The following is a 22164-nucleotide window of genomic DNA, read 5'->3' as shown; positions in this document are numbered from 1 at the left end:
AAACCGGAGCGCCTGGAGGAAACCCACGCAGACATGGGGAGAACATGCAAACTCCACGCAGGGAGGACCCGGGAAGCGAACCCAGGTCCCCAGATCTCCCAACTGCGAGGCAGCAGCGCTACCCACTGCGCCACCGTGCCCCATCATTTAACATATCGACAAAATTAAAATCGTTAAGATTTGTGTTACTTGAAAACAGTTTTTCGTTTACATTCATGAAACGAAATATACAATATAATTACAATGTTTGCACCACGTTAGATTTTAGTAAAACATTAATAATAAAAGTGATTACATTTTTTAAAATGTACTATGCATGCGTGCAATATTGTTCTAAACCAATTTAGAATAAACATTTTCGCCAATCTAATATTTTTAAACATGTATGTGAAGAAAACGGCAATACATGTTATACAGTACACTGAAATATGCTACATATTAATTGCCTTACATAGAACTGCTCTAGTTTTTGTCACTTATTATTATAAGCCACCAAAAAAATACTATTAATAACCCTAATTTATTTATATAGCACCCTTCCTATGCCAAAAATACAGAAAGAAAATTAAGACCTATATAACATTGGCTACAAATATTTTCACTAAATAAAGATAAATACAGGATATACAAAACATTCAAATAGAATAAAAGACAATAATCCAGACTAAAATACAACATATAATACTACAACAAATTTTTGAACAAATAACATAATTTGTGATAATGCAAACCCTGAGTCCCTGGACAGATAGAGGGGGTAAACTGAAAGAAGGGGCAGAATGTCAGGTCTGTTTAATGTCTTCTTAATCAAATGAGTTAAAAACAAATGAATGGAGTCAGCTGATGTCATTAATTTTGGGAGGTCATTCCACAGTCAGGGCACTATATACAGGTGAAGACCCTGCTGTCACCTACAGAGTGCAGGTTAGTGGGGGGCACAGAATCGGAGGACCTTAGTGGGCAGGTCAGTAACAGAATTTGATTTTCAATCCTGTAAGACATAGGGAGCAGTGAAGGTGCAGCAGGATAATAATAATAATAATTCATTACATTTATATAGCGCTTTTCTCAGTATGGCTGGGATGTGCTCCCTGTCGGTGGTCCGTGTCAGGACTTTTGCAGTTGAGTTTTGAATCAGCTGGACCTGTGATATACGATTAGAAGTGGCACCTGCCAGCAGTTACTTACAATAATCAATGCTGGATGTGATAACAGCAGGGACAAGATTCTCACCATTAGAAAAGGACAGGAATGAGCAAACATAAGAAAGGTGACACAGGTGGAAGTTTAATATGGCTTACATGGGTGAAATAAGAAAAGGAGGAATCAAAGTGACACCGAGATTCTTTGCAGTAAAAAAACGTCTGATGAGATCATCACCCAGAATGGCTGAAGAGGAGCTTGTTTTCTTAAGTTGCACTTTAGTGCCACTTTGCAGGAGTTCAGTTTTGTTGCAATTTCATTTTAAAGAGTTTTGCTCTGTTCAGGTTTTAATTTAATTTCACTGAGGCAAGTTGTGAGCTGAGAAAGCTGTGATGAAGTGTCACTTTTAACACCGAAATAGATCTAAGTATCATCTGCATTAAAACGATAACCCAGTCCAAAGCTACGAATAACTTGCTCAAGGTGAGGTGAAGCACAGAGATACAGAAGAGCAGAGGATGTCATTTCATTAACAAAGGGAAGTCAGATGGAGGAACTGCTGTGAGAAATTAAGGCGTGAGGGTTACCCTGGACATGACATAAGCTGCATGGCCACAACGCCATATGCAATAACTTTTACACAAACTGGGACAGTAGCTCCTCAAGATGAAGGTAACAATGCTTAGCACAATAAGGACAAATAAGCCAGAGCTCCCATCTCAACTGCTGGCCACACAGAACAGGCCAGTGAAGACCTTCATGTTTGTCTAAACAAATGACACATCCTTGGTGCACAATGTGACCTGCACAGGGATAGGAGATTCCATGGCCAGAAATGATAATGGACTATAATGCTACAAAAAGAGGAGTGGAGAATTTAGACAAAACATTACACTGGATGCTGGCCACAGGCAATTTTTTCAACATATTGAACATCTCCTAAAAAATACTTTTGTCATCTGGACAACCTTGAACCGAGACTGGAACAGGGAGAAGGAGACAGAGCCATCTTGAGGAGCAGGGTAAACCATTGGTGACACCTCACATGCTACTGGGACGACATGTGCCAAAGACCCCAGCATGTACAGCCATTGTGTTAATTCAACAGTCCAATCCACAGAGGAACCAATGACGGCACCTGTAGTGTGTATGCATAGTGAGTGTGTTTGTGTGTCTCACTGAGTGAACTGTACAGTTATTACAGTATTGTGTAGAAAATGAAAATAAGTTCTGCTTGATAAACACATAGAATGTGATCTGAGAGTAAAGAGTAAACAGGTTATTTACATTGATTGTTAAAATAAAGTGACCATCTGATTTAAAAAAAAAAAGTCCCTCAATAGTACATATGTAGAAAAAATGTAATCATAAATTGAGATTCAACACAATAATCTTTCATGCTTCTCAAAGAGAAATTAAAATACAATGTTTGTGAACTACTGTATTTGTGAAGGACTGACGTGTGAGGCTATCTAAAACTATCATTGAGTGTACTTCAGTAATGTGTGTAGTGACGTATAAAACCACAATATTACATTATTGCACAGCAGCATCTTCATAATGTCCAAGACCTCAAATCATTCACTGCTGTAAAAAATTATGTTCTGTCCTCCAAGGAAACCCTCAAAAAAAAAACACTACATTATTATTTCCAAAAGGAGACATTTTTACTAATTTTTGTGTTTGTTCTGTGATGAAATATTTTTAAAAATTATTTTAAAAGAGCCTTTAGATAGCACTAAGTGGGCTTTAAAAATACTAACATAAGTAAGAAGAACTAATATCAATATTTCAAAATGAGCAGCAGACCCAAAAAAAGACTTGCAGTTAAATTGTTTATTTTCAAAAACTATCCACCATCAAAGGAAAACAGAAAAATCAAAGTATTATAAACTGAAATCAATAGAGTATTAATGCACAATAAAATACAAGTAACAATCAATGTAGCAACAGACAATAATTATACTGATTCATTAAATATGCAGTTTACTTTAAGTTTCATTTTATCCCGACATTCCTGAGTGAAAAGTTCCATATCATCCCTAAACTGAAAAATAAACACAAAGGGTTCTTTTGCCAAAATTAAATCTTCAGTTTCGACTGCATCGATGATGTCCTGGAGTGCTCGGCTTTGGTCCTCCTCCTCCATCTCCAGAAAATGGGGCTCAGACACGGCACCTCTGAACAACCGTCTATGTTGGCGCAACCATTTTACTGCAGTGTGGAGGTCCTTTTTTATTAGTGGTTCCTTTAGATAAAAGACCACAAAGAGAATTAAACAAAACATGTATTTCTACATGCCCATTTAAATAATATTAGATATTAACTGTATACCTCCTCACCTTTAGTGAACGCCTTTGTCCTGTACGAAATATTCACACGTTAGCCACAGAGAAAGAGATAACTTCCAACAGCAAAATTCTCCAACAGAATAAAGCACCAGCACCTCCTGATCAAGGGTCAATCACACTGCCATGCAGAGGGAAAAAAACAAAGAAGATTAAAACCAGTAACAGATATTAACAAATAATCAGAGACATAAGTGAAAGCTTACAGCTGTGAAGTCAAATGGCGCATTCAAGACAAGGTGCAGAGCATATTGTGGAGCACACAGAAGAATTATTTCAAATTAATATTTAATCTATTTGCATACAGTACAGTGCACACTCTACTTACTGCAATTTATTTATAGTGGTTCTAAAGTATTCCCAACCTAAAAAATAAGTTTCTTTGATTTTCTCACCATCAACATGAATACTCCACAATCCACTCACCCAACCAACTGCTGTGGAAGATTCTGAAGTTGAAATGGATTCATATCACCTACTGCAAGTTACAAAACAATGACCATTACTTGTAGTCCTCTCAATGACATCCCTATAAACTAACCTTGTTTTTAATTAGTATCCATGTGCCTGAAGATATTCGTTTTGTCTTGTTACTGTAACAAAAACAAATAAGTCTTTCACATACAAATGTAAATATCCAATATGTGCTGATAATTAGGTAGAGTAAGAAAATCTTGATGTAAGCAGAATACAAGCACAACTTCTTAAAGTAGGCATGTGTTGTTTATCAGTATTAGTGTGACTGCATTTTGCATGTGAATAACTTAAATATTTACAATACACACTTGAATTAATTAAAAAAAATTTGCAATGCTTAGAAACTTAAAACGTAATTAATATCAACCTCATTGTTTTAAATATTACATGTACACATAAATTGGTGATCAACATTAGAGAACATTTATGAACACTTATTTTTTTCAAATATTGTTAATCTTAACTATGCAAAGTGATACAAGTGATCACCAGTACCTAATAATTCAATACGAAATACAAAATTTGCAGAAAGAAAATGTAAAGAAAGCAAAACAGGGGTGATATATACTGTGCATATTTCCTGGCTCTTGTAAGCTCTTCAGCCACTGTATTTTGAATTAAATTACGTCTGTTATCAGCCACAAAGCCTTACGGTGATCCATGTAGAAGTAATAAAAGCACAGATAAGTTATTTAGCATCATGGAATGCTAACATAATCTAAGTTTTGCAGTATTTCTTAAGTAAAATGAAGGCTACTCTAGATACATATTTAGTATGTGTATCAAATGAAAGATCATAATTTTCACTGTAGATACTGTATACCCAAGTTTAGAATTAGTGTATCTTGAGTGATAGAGGCAGCTTTCGAACCAATGACTAGCACTTCTGTTTTGTTAGATTTCAACAAATGAAAATTTCAAGGAATCTACTTTCTACTAGGTAAACCTCTATTTTAGAACACTGAGATGGTTCATGTAGTTGATCAGATGAATATCATGGTCTATTGTATCAAATGTGGCACTTACTGTAGATGCTATACTATGGGCCTAAAAATGCAACCATGGTCAGTGGATTGCAAATCATTGAATACTTTGACTAATGCAGTACCTGGGTAAAAATGTTACAAGAGATTACTTTTATTTGCGAAAATATAGAGAACTGCTTACCTACACCTTTCTCTAAATTTTAGAAATACAAGAAAGATTAGAAAATTGGTCTATAATTTGATAGATCACAGTTAAAGATTTTTTTTACCTTAAGAAGAGGTTATTAGCCAGTATAAATAATGTAGATACATATCCAAGATTTAAAAACTAATTTATAATACTTAAATGTGGCTTACCAGAGAGAAAGTAAAAGATCTTTCACAAATGTAGTAAAAAAATGAAGGAAGATTTAGACTTGTTAACTAACGGACCAAATTCTGAACATTCAATTTGGGCAAAGGGTTTTAATTTCACAGCTTTCTTAAAAACAACATCATTTGACACTACTTCACTGGCTAAATAAGAAAACATAATTTATTATAAAGTGGTGTAGAATTTTGAAGCTTATCCCTAGATTACTTTCTCATTTAAAGACTTAATGTTCACTTCTTAACCGAACAGGAATATGTTTATTGTTTCATTTTCATTTAAAAAAGTCGCGCCCACCCCCCAAAAAAGAAAAGAATTAAAAGTTAAATAAACACTACGTTAACATTCGTTAGGAAATGAATGGATGGATGGCTGGATGAATACAATTTATAAACTATATAACACACAATAAAACGGAACTTAAAAGATCTTAATTTAAGTTAAATATCGTCTTAAAATACTGGGAATTTTCCGTTCATCAAGAACATAGACTGAACTTTGGGCAAAATGCATTTTTATCGTATTTTGCTGACAATGCAACATTAAGTGTCGATTTCCCCAGTTTTTATGAGGCAAACCACCGTAACCAGTGTTGCAGTCATTAACAATTAACTCGCCTGCCAAAGATTACATACATGTAAACGTAACGTTAACTTTTTAAACTGTTTTGAAAAACGTTTTGCAAAATGTACAGTTTTATAATTATAGTTAAGAATAACAGGAATAATAATAATAATAACAATACCGTGCTGTTTTCTGTCATATTTTGTTTGTGTTCGAAAATGCTGCGCTCGTGCTAAAAACCAAGACTTGTGTTCGATAAATGGAGGCGTTGTTTTCGGCTTGCCTAGAAATGGTAACGTCACTTCCGGGTCTAAAACTGCGGGTCTACAACTGCGGGTCTGAAACTGCGGTGACGTATGGTGCTGTGGCTCTGCAAGTGGATGCTTCTCTTTCAGACAGGAGTGGCCTTCATTGTCATAAATGACTGACTTACTTTTGTTAAGCCTCTTAGCTGTTCTGAATGTTGAAAGTGGTCCTCCTGTATCAGCCATCATCAGCAACACGTAAGATTGCATGAAGGACTCAGAAACTGTACTGCCATTATGTCAGCCACACAGGGACTGGTCATCTCTGCACCAGTGCTGTGACATAAGATGGTGAACAATGCAAACACCAGACAACAGAATGAGGGAGCAACAGTACTGTGTGGTGATAACAACTTCAACCACAGAACACAACTAAAAAAGTTCAATGTAATAATAAAAAATGGAGAAGTAAAATCAAATCAAATCCACAGTGCAGTACCAACTACCAGGAGGTGCCACTGACGACGAGGGGAATATTTTTGTTTCAGAGGTTTGGAGATGGGGCCTTATCTGAGTAGCAATGAACTTGTACCGTCTCTGGGATGTCATCTTATGGCTAACACCTGGGCTGAGTGCAGACAGCCGTTCTTAACCCTGATAATGAAGAAGTCATTTAGTGACGTCAGCTGACAGCTAATGCTGTCCAATCAGATACTGGGGAGGGACAGTCGAGGAGGACAGGAGACTAAAAAGAGAGCCGTCACATGACAGACCGATGTAGAGGGGCTTTATAAGACTTTTACGCTAATTTAGGTTATCATTTATAAATGATAAGAGTCTTTACAAACTAAACACATTCATCGGCTGTGTGTCAAGAGTGAGTCCAAAAGTGGGAATTTAAGAAGATCTAAATTTGAATAAAATGAAACATTCAGGGTTCAAAGAGAAATGTTTAAGACCTGAAGATGGAGTCACAACAGCATGCTAGGGTTAGCACAGGGGACCACATTTGTGAAGAATATCAATTAATATATAGATGGAATATTATTTAAAACCAGTAACGGCGTACTGCACGATAATGTTCACTGAATACACTTGACTTGACCATTCCTATTTTTCATCATCTTTTTCTGTCTCTGTTTAGCATTAGTTTGCTCAGAGGTTGATGCACTTGCTGTTTCCTGAGCAGCTCTTCTTTTCTCCACCCTAGCGGCCCACTGCTTCTCTTCTTTTGTCTGCATCTTTTCGCGTTAAAACTGATTAAGTTAGTTTTTCTGTTGCAATTACTTTGTACGTTTTCTTTCATTTTTCTTTTAAGTTGGCAATTAAGTGTTCAATCTGCCTCAAGAATGATTAGTGAAGGTGGTAGGGAATGAGAATGGCGCCCATACGTATGCGCCGCCCTGCTGCACGCTGCTGAGAGTTGATTCTACAATACAATAAAATAAAAATAAAAAAAGTAATAAAAATCATCACCCCGAAAGCGGATAGTAGATGTCACATAGTATATGTGTACACTGTAAAAAGCAATTCAAGGAACCTCTAACCACCACTTAATCAAATGCATTCTATTAGGTTAAAAATTCAACTTCAATGATTTTATTAAACATTTTAATTTGAAAACATTATTTAATGTGTTGACGTGAAAGAATTATATTAGTACATATTTTAGCTTAGACTTGTAAGTAATCTAAACTCAAAATCCTTTTTTCATTTATTGAAAAACAAAATTCAAGTTCGTCTAACCTAATCTAACGTTATTGCTACTTAATTTCTCTGTTTCATGAGTGGGCACAAAACTCCTCCCACTTAACATGCTGTGAGAAGATGGTAACGCCATATTGCAAGTGAAACAAACAACTACGGTGAGTGATAGAACAGCTTTTTTAATTGCTGTCAAAGGTGAATAGTACTTCATTTCTCCTTCAATAATCCTGCGTTTTTATTTGCGCAATGCTGACAGGACTAGTAAAGTTGCTTTACGTCTGTAGAGGTTAAGCTACGGATTCAGGCAGGCTAACGTGATGGCTGTCTAACATTAGGCAGATGAACAGGTAAAAGCTAAGTGATAGAGGAGCAATTTCAAGATAATAATTATTGCTCTAACATATAATTTACTTATTTTGCATAACCAATTGAATAGCTCTAGTGAAATTTAGTGCCGTCCATCTTACCATATTTTCTCAACATTACTTTTTTTTGTTCGGGCCGCTAATGATTTCTCACGTGCGTTTCTATGTTGGTTAAGGATTTTAGATGCAATGTTGCCTTACTGCATGTAAGCTTGATGCCATTTTGAGAAGATACTTCATTAATTGTAATTATCTTTCTTTGACTTTACTTATTTTCCAGTTTTTAAGTTTAAGTATACTCCGAAGCTGTACAGCCATTTTTCTTAAAATTGCTGTGTTGTTTTCATTTTTGTGCCTTTTTTTGCAATTATTCAAAGTAGCCATTTTAATCAGGATGTATGTTAAACTCACCACCATCATCATATGTGTGTGATTTGCCTCAAGTGGATTGTAAAGTGTTCCTTTACTTATAAAATCTGTAGGGGGGATGGAATCAGTGCAATATTATAAATTTTGTCCAAGTTTGTCTTGGTCTTAAAGGTTGAATTATATAGAGCTCTTTCTGTTTGACCATTTGACCATTTGACCATTGCCTGTTTTGACGAAATTAATGGATGTTGTCTCATCGAGGGGAGGAACATCAGGATTGAGGATTAGGCACATTAAGAATCAGCTTCTAGAGGTATGAGAACTAATCAGACTCGTCTTTGAAATTAAGCTTGCTGACTTGTCACCCTTTTGGATTAGTCATATTGGAATTTAATTTTATTCTTTTTTTCTCTTTTTACTCAATTAGAACAATACAATTGAAGTACGGAGAGAGGTGGCCATTCGTTGCCTGGTTGTCTACCTTGGAGAAAAGGAACAGGACCTCTTCAAGGAGTTTATTGTAAGTAATTTATCACCGTGGAATCTACACTTTAATATTCCAGGCAAAAACCTGCAATAGACGGCTGTAATTGTTACTAAAAACCTGTTTCACTTATAAAGTGGTTATTTTTAAACTTTTTGTTGTTTTGATACCTTTCACTGTGATACGCCTAAAGTAAGACATGACATTTTACAAAAGGAAATTTTTCTCTGTAGACCTCAACCAAAAAATTGAAAGTTGAAAGTAAGTTCTATTGTGGCACAATTTGACATCACAAATAGTTGAAACATTCTCACTTTCCTAAAGAATGACACATTATAATGCTAGAGGATAACACAATATATGCAAGAAGGCTTCTTTAAATAATAGAAATAACCACAACAGCATTTTGCTAAATCCTGGCAATGGATCTGACCATTGTCCCATTTGTAAATGAGAAAAAAAATTGAGTGTATTGACTTAATGCTTAGTGCAAACATATTCAGGTTTCTGATTAGGCTGCCAAACACCATCTTTTCTTTTTGGTGGATTAATACCTGACAAACTTTGCCACTATGAAGATTCTAGTAAGCTTTTGTGCTCTTGTAATACTTCATAGTGGCACTTTTGACCCCAACAAACAAAAAAAGTGAGTTAAATTTGTGTCCATAGCTACTGTGTGATGGCAATGCTACTCACTGCTCAAGTTGAGCCAGTTCATGTAAGTAGATGTGTATGGTTGTGTGTTGGAATGGTTAAAATAACGTCAGCAGTAATAACACAATTCTGTTTTACTAAACCTCTTAATATACTTTTGCATTTGTTCTGCCAGATTATTGAAGAGTTTGAAGCAAACCTTGACAAGCAACTATTGAACATTACCACCATCAAAGACCAGAATCCAAACACTGGAACCATCATGATCGAGGGAGCCAAAATCCTGGATGGTACTGATGTCCCAAGGTGCTGTGCTTTGCTCATGGGTTTAATATACGCTCTGAATCTGAGCTATCCCAAGGATCTAAAATGTACATATGAAGTATTCCAGAAACTGTTCCTTGAACTTGATGGACTAAAAACCAGTGGGAATGTAATGAATTTCAAGTACAGCATTTTCTAAGAACACTTTTATTTCAAACCACTGCCTTTTTTTTTTTTAAAACCCATGTTATTATTTAATCCATAAACAGCTGTTTCAATTGTAAACATTCTCAGGTTTTGTTTTAAATTTTTGTTGATTATGAGCTGTTGAAAACATGTTCATTATGGTTTTGTAATACTGTGTTCAAAGAATGTTGCTCTTTTGTCCAAGAATGTTCTTAGATGAGAGTAGGTGCTGTTGTGTGTTCGTACCTCATGATCTTTGTAAGCACTTGCTATTTTCATAGTGAGGTTGCTATATTTTTCAAAATGTTTTTGCATTCTGCAATAGAAGTCGGGTTTGACAAATTTGACAGTTGAATATTACATTGAGGCCTATATTTTTGCTGCTGTAGTATGGCTGTTTGTTGAAAAATATAAAAATGCAACATTATATTTCCAATAAAGTAAATTTTGCAACATTTTCATTCTTTAAGTGGCTGTAGTTTTAATAATTTAATAAATAAACTTGATAAAGCTGAAAATTATAGGCTGAAAACATTAATTAGACCAACTTCACTTTTTACACCATCACAACTTTAAAATATATTAATAATTAAGTACATAGAACTTAAAACAGTATTTAAAAATGTAACATAAATTAGTTCGGACAACTTAATTTTTCTGTGCAGTGAATTTAAAAAGTTCTGTGTATCCTATAATTTTTTAAGCTGATGGTGCTTAAAAGCAATTTAAGATCTGAAGGAAAAACCTTTTCCAGTTACTCAATGTTATGGGTTGGTTCTACGTAATTTTAACCAGAAGTTATAGTAACTTAAAAAGCTTGATGCAGAGCGTTGCGTTAATTTTTTTTGTTGGCCCAAAACAGTAGTTTTTAGAGTGTACCAAATTTCAGGTCAATAGTTCAAAGAGCTGGACAGACAAACGAACAAGCAAAGTAGCATACAGTGATCCCTCGCTATATCGCGCTTCGCCTTTCGCGGCTTCACTGTATCGCGGATTTTATATGTAAGCATATTTAAATATATATCGCAGATTTTTTGCTGGTTCGCGGATTTCTGAGGACAATGGGTCTTTTAATTTCTGGTACATGCTTCCTCAGTTGGTTTGCCCAGTTGATTTCATACAAGGGACGCTACTGGCAGATGGCTGAGAAGCTACCCAGCTTACTTTTCTCTCTCTCTCTCTTGCGCTGACTTTCTCTGATCCTGACGTAGGGGGTGTGAGCAGGGGGGCTGTTCACACACCTAGACGATACGGACGCTCGTCTAAAAATGCTGAAAGATTATCTTCACGTTGCTACCTTCTGTGTGCAGCTGCTTCGTGAAGTGACATGCTGCAAGGTGCTTCGCATACTTAAAAGCTCGAAGGGCACGTATTGATTTTTGACTGAAAAACAAACTCTGTCTCTCTCTCTCTCTCTCTCTCTCTCTCTCCCTGCTCCTGACGGAGGGGGTGTGAGCTGCTGCCTTCAACAGCTTTGTGCCGCGGTGCTTCGCATAGAGGAAGATATGTTTGCATTCTTTTAATTGTGAGACAGAACTGTCATCTATGTCTTGTCATGGAGCACAGTTTAAACTTTTGAAAAAGAGACAAATGTTTGTTTGCAGTGTTTGAATAACGTTCCTGTCTCTCTACAACCTCCTGTGTTTCTGCGCAAATCTGTGACCCAAGCATGACAATATAAAAATAACCATATAAACATATGGTTTCTACTTCGCGGATTTTCTTATTTCGCGGGTGGCTCTGGAACGCAACCCCCGCGATGGAGGAGGGATTACTGTATTATATAGAAAGATAATAATAATGTAATGAGAAATGGGACACCATAATGATTGCAGAACACAATTAAAATGAAATGAACTGATTTTATTTTCTGACCTCTAAGAGAAAAAGGGAAGAAAAAGCAGAAACACACAGTGATCTCTGTTGACCCAGCTGTTCATTTGATAAATTGACCTAAAATTATAACAGATGTTACTTTGCCACATGTCAGTATCTCCTGGGGTGGTGTGTGAAGGACGCTCTATACTCCGAATGTGTTGGTTCAGGTTTCAGTTTGAGTTCAGCACCTTCTTCATATCGATACCCAAGACAACGTTTCTTCATGTCGAGACTACAAGCTGGAGGCCACAGGAGCTCAATAAACTCCAACAGCAGGATGGACGATTAGAAAGCTCTGCTTTGAGAGAGTGTCAGCTACACAAAGCTTCAGCTTCATTTACTTGACAGAAAACTCCAAAAAGTAGAAGTGGCCCCTTCTGTACCCCCACCACTGAAGGTCACATTTGACCCCCTCACTACTCGGCATTGGTTCACTCTGCTTGGACTTTCTGTATTTTGTTAGTTTATGTTTCATTTTTTGGCAACACTCTTTTTACATTTCATTTCATTGATGTTCTCAAATGTGTGAGTATAGCTTGACTCTTACAAGGACTTATCTAAAAAGGTTACATTGGCCATGAAATGCAAGAAGGTAGAAAAATATAAAAAGTGGAAACCACAAAATGAAGAGGTGACCTTGATGAAATACGCTCAGTGGCAGAGGTGACAAGGACAAAATCAGAAAAAAGGCAGGTACCAACTGACAACAAAAGAAGAAAGCTGATTGGTGGGAAGAACTGTCAGTCACTCCTGAGTGGACTGTTGAGGACAGCCGTGACATGCAGACTTCAGAGTTCATGTGTTTTTGATCTCAAATCTGTGACCATGCACTGAATAAGTCTGTTATTTATCAGTTAGCATGTTCTGAAACTGTAATGTCATCACAAAGATCACACAAACACGTAATGTGGCATTTGTGATCAATCACTTTTGTTGATTTTTATGGCACCATTCATCAGCCCTGTATAGAGTGCCACTTCCAGATCGGCAACCCCACTGCACCCTGTAGCACATTTGGAGTTTGGGACTGGAGCACAAAGTGGATGGCACTCTGAGAAGGACAGACTTGTAAGACGTGAACAAAGCCAGCTGCCCTCCCTGGTCTGCCTTCATTCAGAAGGACTCACCTGAGTGGTGGGATTGTTCTGCGGCGCTCCTGTTAGCCGACATTTCATCAGCTTGCTTTCTGCTTTTCATCTGATAACCAGCAGAGTTAATCAAAGATGAGCCAGGCCTGTTATAATGTGAACGTTCTTGACATTTTGGTTTTCTTTCAATGTTGTTTCTGCTTCTTTACTTTGAGTTCTTGGAGGCCTTGTACATTAGAGATTATTAATACATGAGCATTTGGTGTTAATAATGAATTGACAATTAATAAACTGTTTTTATTACTAAATTGTAAATGTGGCCTGTTGCCATTTTGTATCTTTATCCTTCTTGACTGTGTTGCTAGGACGTATTGCACTGTTGCCTACCTAGAATTAAGTGCCACATCACCGACGCTCGGCCTCACACCCTTCATCACATGTGAGGCAGAATCCAAGATTGCAGATCCAACTGTTAATCCCATTCCCTGCTTTGCCAGTCCCTTGGCTGTGTGTGTATCGAGGTGTATGGCTGAAGCAAACCTCTCCTCAAGGAGTCTACAGCACCGGTCAGATGAAGGACTTGACTCTTTGGGTTTAGACATAAAACTGAGAATACCTCACGCTGGATATGCTGTAGATGAGTGAAAGGGAGTCCGGTGGGATAGACTAAGGTAATAAGGTAAGTACAGTTAGACACGTTCATAGCCATTTTATCTTTTAATATTTATTTTATTCATTTTTTAACTTTGTTATAAAAAGGTAAAATATTATGCTGTTTGGGTAGATAGATGGCGTCTCCTGAACGGTAACTCTTCATTACACACACACACGCCTGCTTACCATCACCATTTTCAAGAACACACGAGGCACATGGAGACTTGACTGTTTCCTTGTTTAATTTAGATCAGGGGTGTCCAACATTGATCCTGGTGGGCCGCAGGTTTTCATTCTAACCATTTTCTTAATTAATGACCCATTTTTGGTGCTAATTATCTTTTTTCCCCTTCATTTTTATTGACTTGCTATTTAAGACTCAGACCCCTTATCTGTTTCTTTTATTCCTTAACTAGCAAAATACCCGCGCTTCGCAGCGTCAAAGTACTGCTTTCAAATTTAAAAAAATAAACTGAGGGAAAATGTTTCAATAATTTTTTGTTAAGGATGTCTTTGTATACCACGTTGTCAGTTCGCCCTTCAGGTTGTAATATGACCAAGCTGTGCGCTGAGCTTACTCTTGAGCATGCAACGTATAGTTGGCCATGTGAAAAGCAGTCTTGCCTCAAATCAATGCCAACCTTTTGTAGGGTCTGTCCCTGAGACTTATTAATTGTCATTGTGAAGCAGAGCCTTACTGGAAATTGGAGGCGTTTGAATTGAAATGGGAGATCAGAGGGTATAACGGGGATGCGTAAAAATAGTTGCCTCAATTAGGTTCTTTTGCAGACATGTGACCTGAAGTCTCGTGCCATTACAAAGTTTCGGTGGCTGTAAGTTTCTCAGTAACATTATTGGTACCCCAACCTTCAAAATTAGATTATAACCAGGAGTGCCTGGAGGATTCAGAGTGTGAACCGAGTTGCAGGATATGGACGTATATATGTACGAAAGTAGGATTCAGTTAGCGTTGGGAACCCACATACCAAATTTCTTGAAGATGGGTCCATTAAGTAACAAAGACCGTTGGGAAGTTCAATATAGCGGCTGACAGTGGTGTCATACCACTGAAATAAGTACGTACATCGTTTTCGGTTAGCGCTGAGAAGCCGGCCACCAAATTCCGTGAAGATGAGGCCATAAATAAGAAAGTTTAACATGGCGGACGTTGTCGACCATTATGACCGTTACATGTAGAATTTCTAAATGAAACCTGCTTAACTTTTGTAAGTAAGCTGTAAGGAATGAGTCTGACAAATTTCAGCCTTCTACCTACACGGGAAGTTGGAGAGTTAGTGATGAGTGAGTCAGTGAGGGCTTTGCCTTTTATTAGTATAGATGTATATGTATATATGTGTGTGTGTGTTTGTGTACATATATATATATATATATATATATATATATATATATATATATATATATATATATATATATATATATATATATAGACAAAGATATGTGTGTATGTATGTATGTATGTGTATATATATATATATATATATATATATATATATATATATATGTATATATATATATAGAGAGAGAGCTGTACCCGGCCACGCGTTGCTGTGGCTCAGTCTGGTTAAATGGAAAAGAAAGAAAAGAGAAAGCGCACGTTTCTAATATGTTTAATTTCACAATGCTTGTGGGTATACAATATTTTTTGTTGTACCATTGTCTGTGCAGAATGTTAGACTGAATAGTATTGTTAAGTTCGTAGATGTCTTTGTTTTTGGTCGCAAGAATAGCTCGTTCACTCAGCCAATCGTGATTCTTATAATTGGTTTGAATATTGGGAAATACTTTTTCAACCAATTCTTCTTTTGACGTCACTAAATTGCAGAAGTTATGAGGCAATGAAATTCGTCCTGAGGTCAGATCAACCGGCACCTTTCCATTCCCAATTTCCATTTCTCCAACCCTGTTATTGCCTTTTTGCTGAAGCGTTAGCTTAGGAATATTTGATTGCACATACGATAAAAGATCACCCGTGTTGTAATTTTGTTCACGACGCAATTCTACATCGAACAAAGCAGCAGCAGATTGTTTCGGTGATGGCATTCCCAATTGATTGAGAACTTTGTTCACGATTTCTAAGCACAAATCTTCAATCATTATCAACGCTTTGTTGTAGATTTCTGCTGCGAAATCCATGTTTATATTTGAATTGTACTTGCGTATTCGACGGAAAATATCTTCAGCCATGTGCGATTTATATTTCTCCCATAACTGTGTTGGAGATGAAGGAGAGCAGGCGGTCAATATGATTGTAATCAATGCACGAATTTGATTTGGATGTGATGTGTTGCACGCGTCATTAATGCATACATCCCAGTGTCGGTCATTCTCCAATAAATTCAGAGCTTGACATGTACTTCGGAAAGTGGCATGTGTAACGCCGTTGACAATTCTCAATTGCTGGAAAGACGTTGGACCGGGCACATTTACCAACAGCATGTGAAAAAAGAAGCATTCATCTTGATTGGGATGCATGGTGTACAGTCTGCCTATCGTAGTTTCTTTGAATATGCCAGGTTGTCCGTTGACTCGCTCTCCTCGTTTGCGTTGTTCAAATGATTTTCTACTTGCATTCCATGTGTAATACGTAGGCACTTCCGAATACAGCAGAGTTTTTGCAAACGTGTCATTTTGACATAACGTAAAGAAAGCAGTTAACGTTGTAACCGGTGGATTCAGGGCTATTTGTTGCACATTTGCAGCTGTGAAATAAACGCATTGTCCATTTTCTAGATGTACTGCTAAGTGAACAACATCTGGACTTCGTTCATGTATGGGAAATGTAAGAATTCGCCATACAGCTTCATTGCTGCTTATGAATCTTCCAGCCTAATACTGTGCGATTTCATTGATATGTATGACCGCATTCCTATCACTTCTTTCTGGTTGCACGCCAAAAACTGCCATGTCGCTGCCTTTATTCACGTACTTACAAATGTATTTGATCGAAACATTGAAATAGAATCGTTAAATATTTAGTATGGAGTGTGTTGCTTTTAAGTCCATCAGATGGCGATGTGTTTTCAAAAAAAGCATTTTTTTACCTGTCACAGGTGTGACATCTATATAATATGTATATAAAAACACGTGCGTATTCGAATGCAACGTTGTGTCAAAATTTCAAAGCAATCGGTGAAGAACTTTCAGAGATTTAAGGTTTTGAACAAACGAACATTTACATTTTTATTTATATAGATGTATATATATATATATATATATGGTTTTGGCAGCCAAGCGCTTTTTTTCCAACCTAGAAGACGTCTCTTGAGATCCGTTTAATCGCCTCGTTGATTGCATGTCCTCCAAGGTAGTTTCAATCCCCATTTCCTGCACCGAGTCATCTCCCCTTTTATGAGTGACTGTGTTAGTCGCCGTACTTCGTACAGGTCTTTGAACGCACTGAATACTTGTAACTGGTGTCGCCTGTCGGCTACTTTCGACAGGGAATGGAAGCAATTGTCGAGTAACAAAAATTATTTGTAAGTGATTTCGCATTGAAGTAATAGTAAAAACTTGAACACTTGGGTCAATACCTAAAGAAATACACACAGCAAATGCAGTTGAGAATACACCAGAATCTGTATGATTTAATTGTTGCTGTGCGTCTTCATAAACTATGGGAGGTTTGTAAGGAAACAAAGCATGCTGATCTGCTTCCGTTTCATCTTACGGTACCGTACGACCGGGAACTGATCTGATGTTCATACTTACCTGGTTTATGGCTTATGGCTCCGGGGCGATCACGCCTGAAATTACCAAGCGTTACTGTTTATGGCTGTGTATTGGAACATCCAAATCCTGATACCTCCTCCTGCTGTGCTTTCTGCTGCTTGCTATCGCCACTCACCTACACTACCACACCTGCCTGTCCTACCAGCTCCGTTGTGCTGTGCTGCTTCTACACTGCCATCAGCTAAGTATCACTCACTATTTTAGCACTTTGAGTACTGAGAAAAGCACTATATAAATGTAATGAATTATTATTATTTATTATTAAACACTAAAGTACAAAAATGAAGTAGAAAGTAACACTAAACTGCAACACTGCCGGGAGCACCGGCACACCGAGTCTACTAAACACTAAGAAACACTAAAGGAAAAAATACTATTCAGTAAGTACCGCGTCTACTAAACAGTAAATCAGTAAAGGAGAAAGGACTAACCGCGTCAGCTGTGGAGCTCAGCTTGGAGCGAAATGAAGTGAATGAAATGAGGTGAATGGGAGGGGAGATGATCACGTGACTCCAACACCCACCTTAACTCTCCGTCCCTCCACAAACACACAAACACAGCCACACGGATCCTAACTCTCCTATATAGATATAGATTCGCAACCAAACAGTAATGAAATACAAAATGACCCAACACATGACCAGATATCCTCTGCTGTCATACAGTATCAGAAAATAAAGAAAGTTGAAGGTCTCGGTGACGCTGATCTGCTTTCTGCTGTGGTCAAATGAGAGCACAGCCATGGAATTAAATAACAAGTTCAATTAACAACAACAATTGGCTTCTAATTAAGAAACTGGTTAGAGTGACACTGGTGGGAGTTTGATACCACACTTGGTCATGTTGATACCCCCTGGCTGGTCAATCGTTGGTTCACTTCACATCTCATTTTTATTTGGCTGCCGTTTAAGGAAGAAAAGAAGCAATTCAGAGGATTCTTCAATTAACAAAGGGAATGGAAAAGAAGTCAATTAACAGCAGAAATTGGTTACTGATTATGAAAGTGTCAGGAAGGAAAACCTGCAGCCAGTGTGGCCCTCTGGGGTCAGAGTTGGACACCCCTGATTTAGATCAGGTATCAGCAAGAGTTAAAGGGAAGGTCTACAGGACGGTAGTGAGACCAGCTATGTTATATGGGCAGGAGACGGTGGCACTGACCAGAAAGCAGGAGACAGAGCTGGAGGTGACAGAGTTAAAGATGTTAAAATTTGCATTGGGTGAGATGAGGATGGACAGGATTACAAATGAGGATATTAGAGGGTCAGCTCAGGTGGGACGGTTGGAAGACGAAGTCAGAGTGGTGAGATTGTGTTGGCTTGGACATGCAGAGGAGAGATGCTGGGTATACTGGGCTGATTGAGCTGCCAGGCAAGAGGAGTAGAGGAAGCCCTAAGAGAAGGTTTATGGATGTGGTGAGAGAGGACATGCAGGTGATGGAGGTGACAGAGCATGATGACAAGGACAGGAAGAAATGGAAGAAGATGATCTGTTGTGGTGACCCCTAACGGGAGCAGCTGAAAGAAGAAGACAAAGAAGACATCCACCTGCGAGCTGCACCTGACGACGTGACCTCAAACACCCTGGCATTTTTGGAATAGGCAGTTTTAAGATTTAAGTGTGGTCGGACTTTAATGTCTTTTAGCCCTTTGCTTATATGTTTAATTTGCAGCATACTTCGTCCAATAATCTAAAAGAAAATTAATTATACTGGAGGAGTTTCATTGACACTTCAGTCAGGAGCACAACATTAGATGTTTCCAGATCTACAGAATTACAGCTTGTCTCTATCTTGCATGGCAAGGTTGAGGTGTTACATTAAATTCACACCAAAACGAGGCATGTGTGTGACTGGGTCAGGCGGTGGGTGCTTGATAACGTGGACCTCGTCTATCGCACCTACTGAATCAACTTAGAACCCTAATAGTATAATTTAATCTTATCTAACTGTATATTTATTTGAAATCCATCACTAGCTTGTCAGACAAGGTGAAATTTCAGACCATTACTGCTTGAATGAATAAGAAGCCTTTCAAACCGCCACTTCTGATTTTCCTTTGTCACCGGAGGGAGATCCCAACCTTCACCGAGAATTCATTTTTTCTGAGAATGTCAGAATTTCCAGAATAGCAGAATTGACAAATCTGAAAACAAGAAGAAGGTGGTGAAGTTTAATGTCTAATGTGACGTCAAGTGACTCAGTAGAACACCAAACTCTCGTCAGTATGGCCGACATCTGACTGACCTGCGAGTCCTCGGTGGATTGATTCAGAAATGATGGACCCCTTGAGTGACCAATGGAGGGAGGACACTCTTCAGTAGTCACTCACTCCTACACATAGTCACTGTTCCAGAGCTCCTGATACTTAGTCTATATAGTGCCATTCAGCAGTGCTGCTCCAGCAGAATTTTAAACAGTTGGATTTCAATGACACTCGGGGTCATGTGGTTGTGAATCAAAATGGGACCCTTATGGTCAGACATTTATCTGTAGGTCAGAAGTGCCCCCTGTGGAAGAAATCAACTTATTAATTAAAGAAAGAAACTTTTCCTCTACTAGGACAAGTCTGATAAAACCCCTTTGGGTCAGTAATCAGGCAGGAGGAAACTCATCCATGGCATCTTTAATTTACTGCTCGGAAAATGCCAAAGACGAAGCATTCATCACAGTAGTCTGTTAGAGAATGGTCAAAAAGAAGGGGCAGAGGAGCATTTTATAAACAACTGAATTTGCATAACAGTGCTGAATTAATGCCTGAATATCATTCTCTGATTGGTTAAAGGACATGAGGTACTTTAGTGTAGAACACAACCAGCCTAAGATGAAAGTCTTTCTCCATAATGTCCTTGTTCTTCAATATCACTTGAATTCAGCACATATCCTGTTATGAAAACTGCATACGTGCCAACTGGCAAGGCTTACTATGGGCATGAAAGAACATCACAGAGTTCCAGTTCCCTACTCGGCATCCCCCTGAAACATTCTGCTTGTTTACTTTACCATTTCAGCCATCTCTTTATAACATTTCTAAAACAAAAACTTATATATTTCACTGTGCAGTGCAAACCAAACACTTAACTGCTGCTACATCCACATTACTCTCTCACGCCCCGCCCCTCACTATGACACACACACAGCTGATTGGCTCCTCAAATCCAATAACAATGGAGGTCCTGACAGCCACACTCACTCTGCATTCTCAACACCAAATTCACTCACAGATGTGCTACCCCCCAAATCCTGTGAAATTCATTTTGACCCCAAACTACAAACACAAAGATGACCTGTGCTTTTTGGGACATCAAGTGACCAGTGGAGTGTACTGGTCAGTGGTCACATGGTGTCAGATGGCTGATTGTTACACTGCAGTTATAAAGAAGACTAAACCCTGGATAGAGGGGCTCAGTGAAGGAGGTGTTGAACCTGTGCAGGAGGATCATTGTGTGTGGGACACTATAAAATGACAGAGAGCCAGCAGGCCAGTCCAGATACACACCTATTCTGGGGCTGTAGGGGGCGCTGATTACAGTCTGCTGGTTATTGTGACACACAGCTCTGCAAACCCCAGTGCTTGTCATTGTATCCAAGGAGGGACTCCCCACCATCTTCCTTTCCTGCTCAGTCCTTTATATGCGACTCCAATCCTCATGAAGCGTCCACTGCACTCCACCTCTCAGTTACAGCGAGTCCCAGTCAGAGCCTCTCTGCACAGAACATGAGACCACCAGTCAGATCTGTCAGGATGATCAGGATATTCAGTCTCCGTCCCCTCACATGTCACCTTCTTGTTCCCTTCAGACAGAAGGAGGTCTCTGTTTGCCGTGTTGATGTCCAGTGTGAGGGGACAGAAGTCTGAAAGAAGAGAAAAGAAAACGAGTGAGAAAATCTGGGAGTGTGTAACAGGACTGGGGGCGGAGCACAGCACAGACTATTAACAAGAACCAATCAGGAGCTGCGGTGATGAGACACTGATAGTAAAGAGCTCATCTGATTGGACAGAATGTGTGGGAATTCAAAGTAAAATTCTGAAATTACAATATATGCCATAAGGTCACCGTCAAGGTCAGAGTTCTAATGGACTGTCCACACTGACCACTGGCTTTATTAAAATGTCCCTTTTTATTGTCACTGTCCTCCTCTTTAATTTAGGATCAATCCTCTGTCACACTTCATCACCAAACTGATTTTTCCTTTCCTCAGAATACAGCCCTGATCTCGTTCTGCTCCTTCCGTTCCCAGTCTTTTGTTCTTTCATTTCCAGTACTCTACTAAACATTTAGGGGTCACCCCGCAGGTCAGAGTTATACAGAATATGAAAATAAAAATTAAATCTGAACTGCCTGAAAATGAAATGTTTATAATGAATTGTCATAAAACTTGTGACTGACAGCTCAATGATTGCAGCAAACAAGATGGCCATCGAGTGCTGAGAGACATGCAGTTCATGAAGAAAGTCATCATGGAGTGAGCTGAAGTCACTCTGGCAGTAAAGGGGACACTTTAAAATCAAAAGACACGGGTTCAAAATAAAAAGGAAAGGAAAGAAGTTGAGCTGAACTGTGAGGCCGAGGGGTTGAAGCTGCAGCCTCACAGACTTTGAATTTGTCACCCAGTCGTCGTCTTGACTGTCAGGC

The 22164-nt window shown here is 38.3% G+C and overlaps 3 protein-coding genes and 1 long non-coding RNA gene across 21 annotated transcripts in view; 2 read left to right on the top strand and 2 right to left on the bottom strand.

Moving 5' to 3' along the window:
* LOC114643026 (tripartite motif-containing protein 16-like) overlaps positions 1 to 22164 on the bottom strand; it is a 1170030-nt gene that overhangs the window by 233125 nt on the left and 914741 nt on the right. For 5 of the 18 annotated variants that reach the window (XM_051927897.1, XM_051927898.1, XM_051927896.1 and 2 more), the window contains one exon: positions 20825 to 20953. The exons of 8 other annotated variants lie outside the window; for them this stretch is intronic. In XM_051927897.1, coding sequence (XP_051783857.1) covers positions 20857 to 20953 — 97 coding nt within the window. In that variant the 3' untranslated portion in view covers positions 20825 to 20856. Of the gene's footprint in view, positions 1 to 20824; positions 20954 to 21026; positions 21383 to 22164 lie in introns of those variants that run through there. 5 more of the 18 variants (XR_007934991.1, XR_007934992.1, XR_007934993.1 and 2 more) reach the window with 3 other exon arrangements.
* LOC114641537 (tripartite motif-containing protein 16-like) overlaps positions 1 to 22164 on the top strand; it is a 721005-nt gene that overhangs the window by 562810 nt on the left and 136031 nt on the right. The gene's annotated exons all lie outside the window — the stretch shown is intronic.
* Positions 1 to 22164, top strand: part of LOC114643105 (tripartite motif-containing protein 16-like) — a 211677-nt gene that overhangs the window by 53482 nt on the left and 136031 nt on the right. The gene's annotated exons all lie outside the window — the stretch shown is intronic.
* Positions 2965 to 6282, bottom strand: LOC114643104 (uncharacterized). Its single transcript, XR_007935028.1, has 4 exons — positions 6070 to 6282; positions 4033 to 4084; positions 3486 to 3940; positions 2965 to 3391 (listed from the first exon to the last, which is right to left on the bottom strand). It is a non-coding gene; the product is annotated as an uncharacterized LOC114643104 (long non-coding RNA).

Source organism: Erpetoichthys calabaricus, chromosome 5, assembly GCF_900747795.2.
Source record: "Erpetoichthys calabaricus chromosome 5, fErpCal1.3, whole genome shotgun sequence".
NCBI classification, from domain to species: Eukaryota; Metazoa; Chordata; class Cladistia; order Polypteriformes; family Polypteridae; genus Erpetoichthys; species Erpetoichthys calabaricus.
Note: the sequence above shows the minus strand (reverse complement) of the source record. Positions and strands in the feature narration are given on the sequence as shown.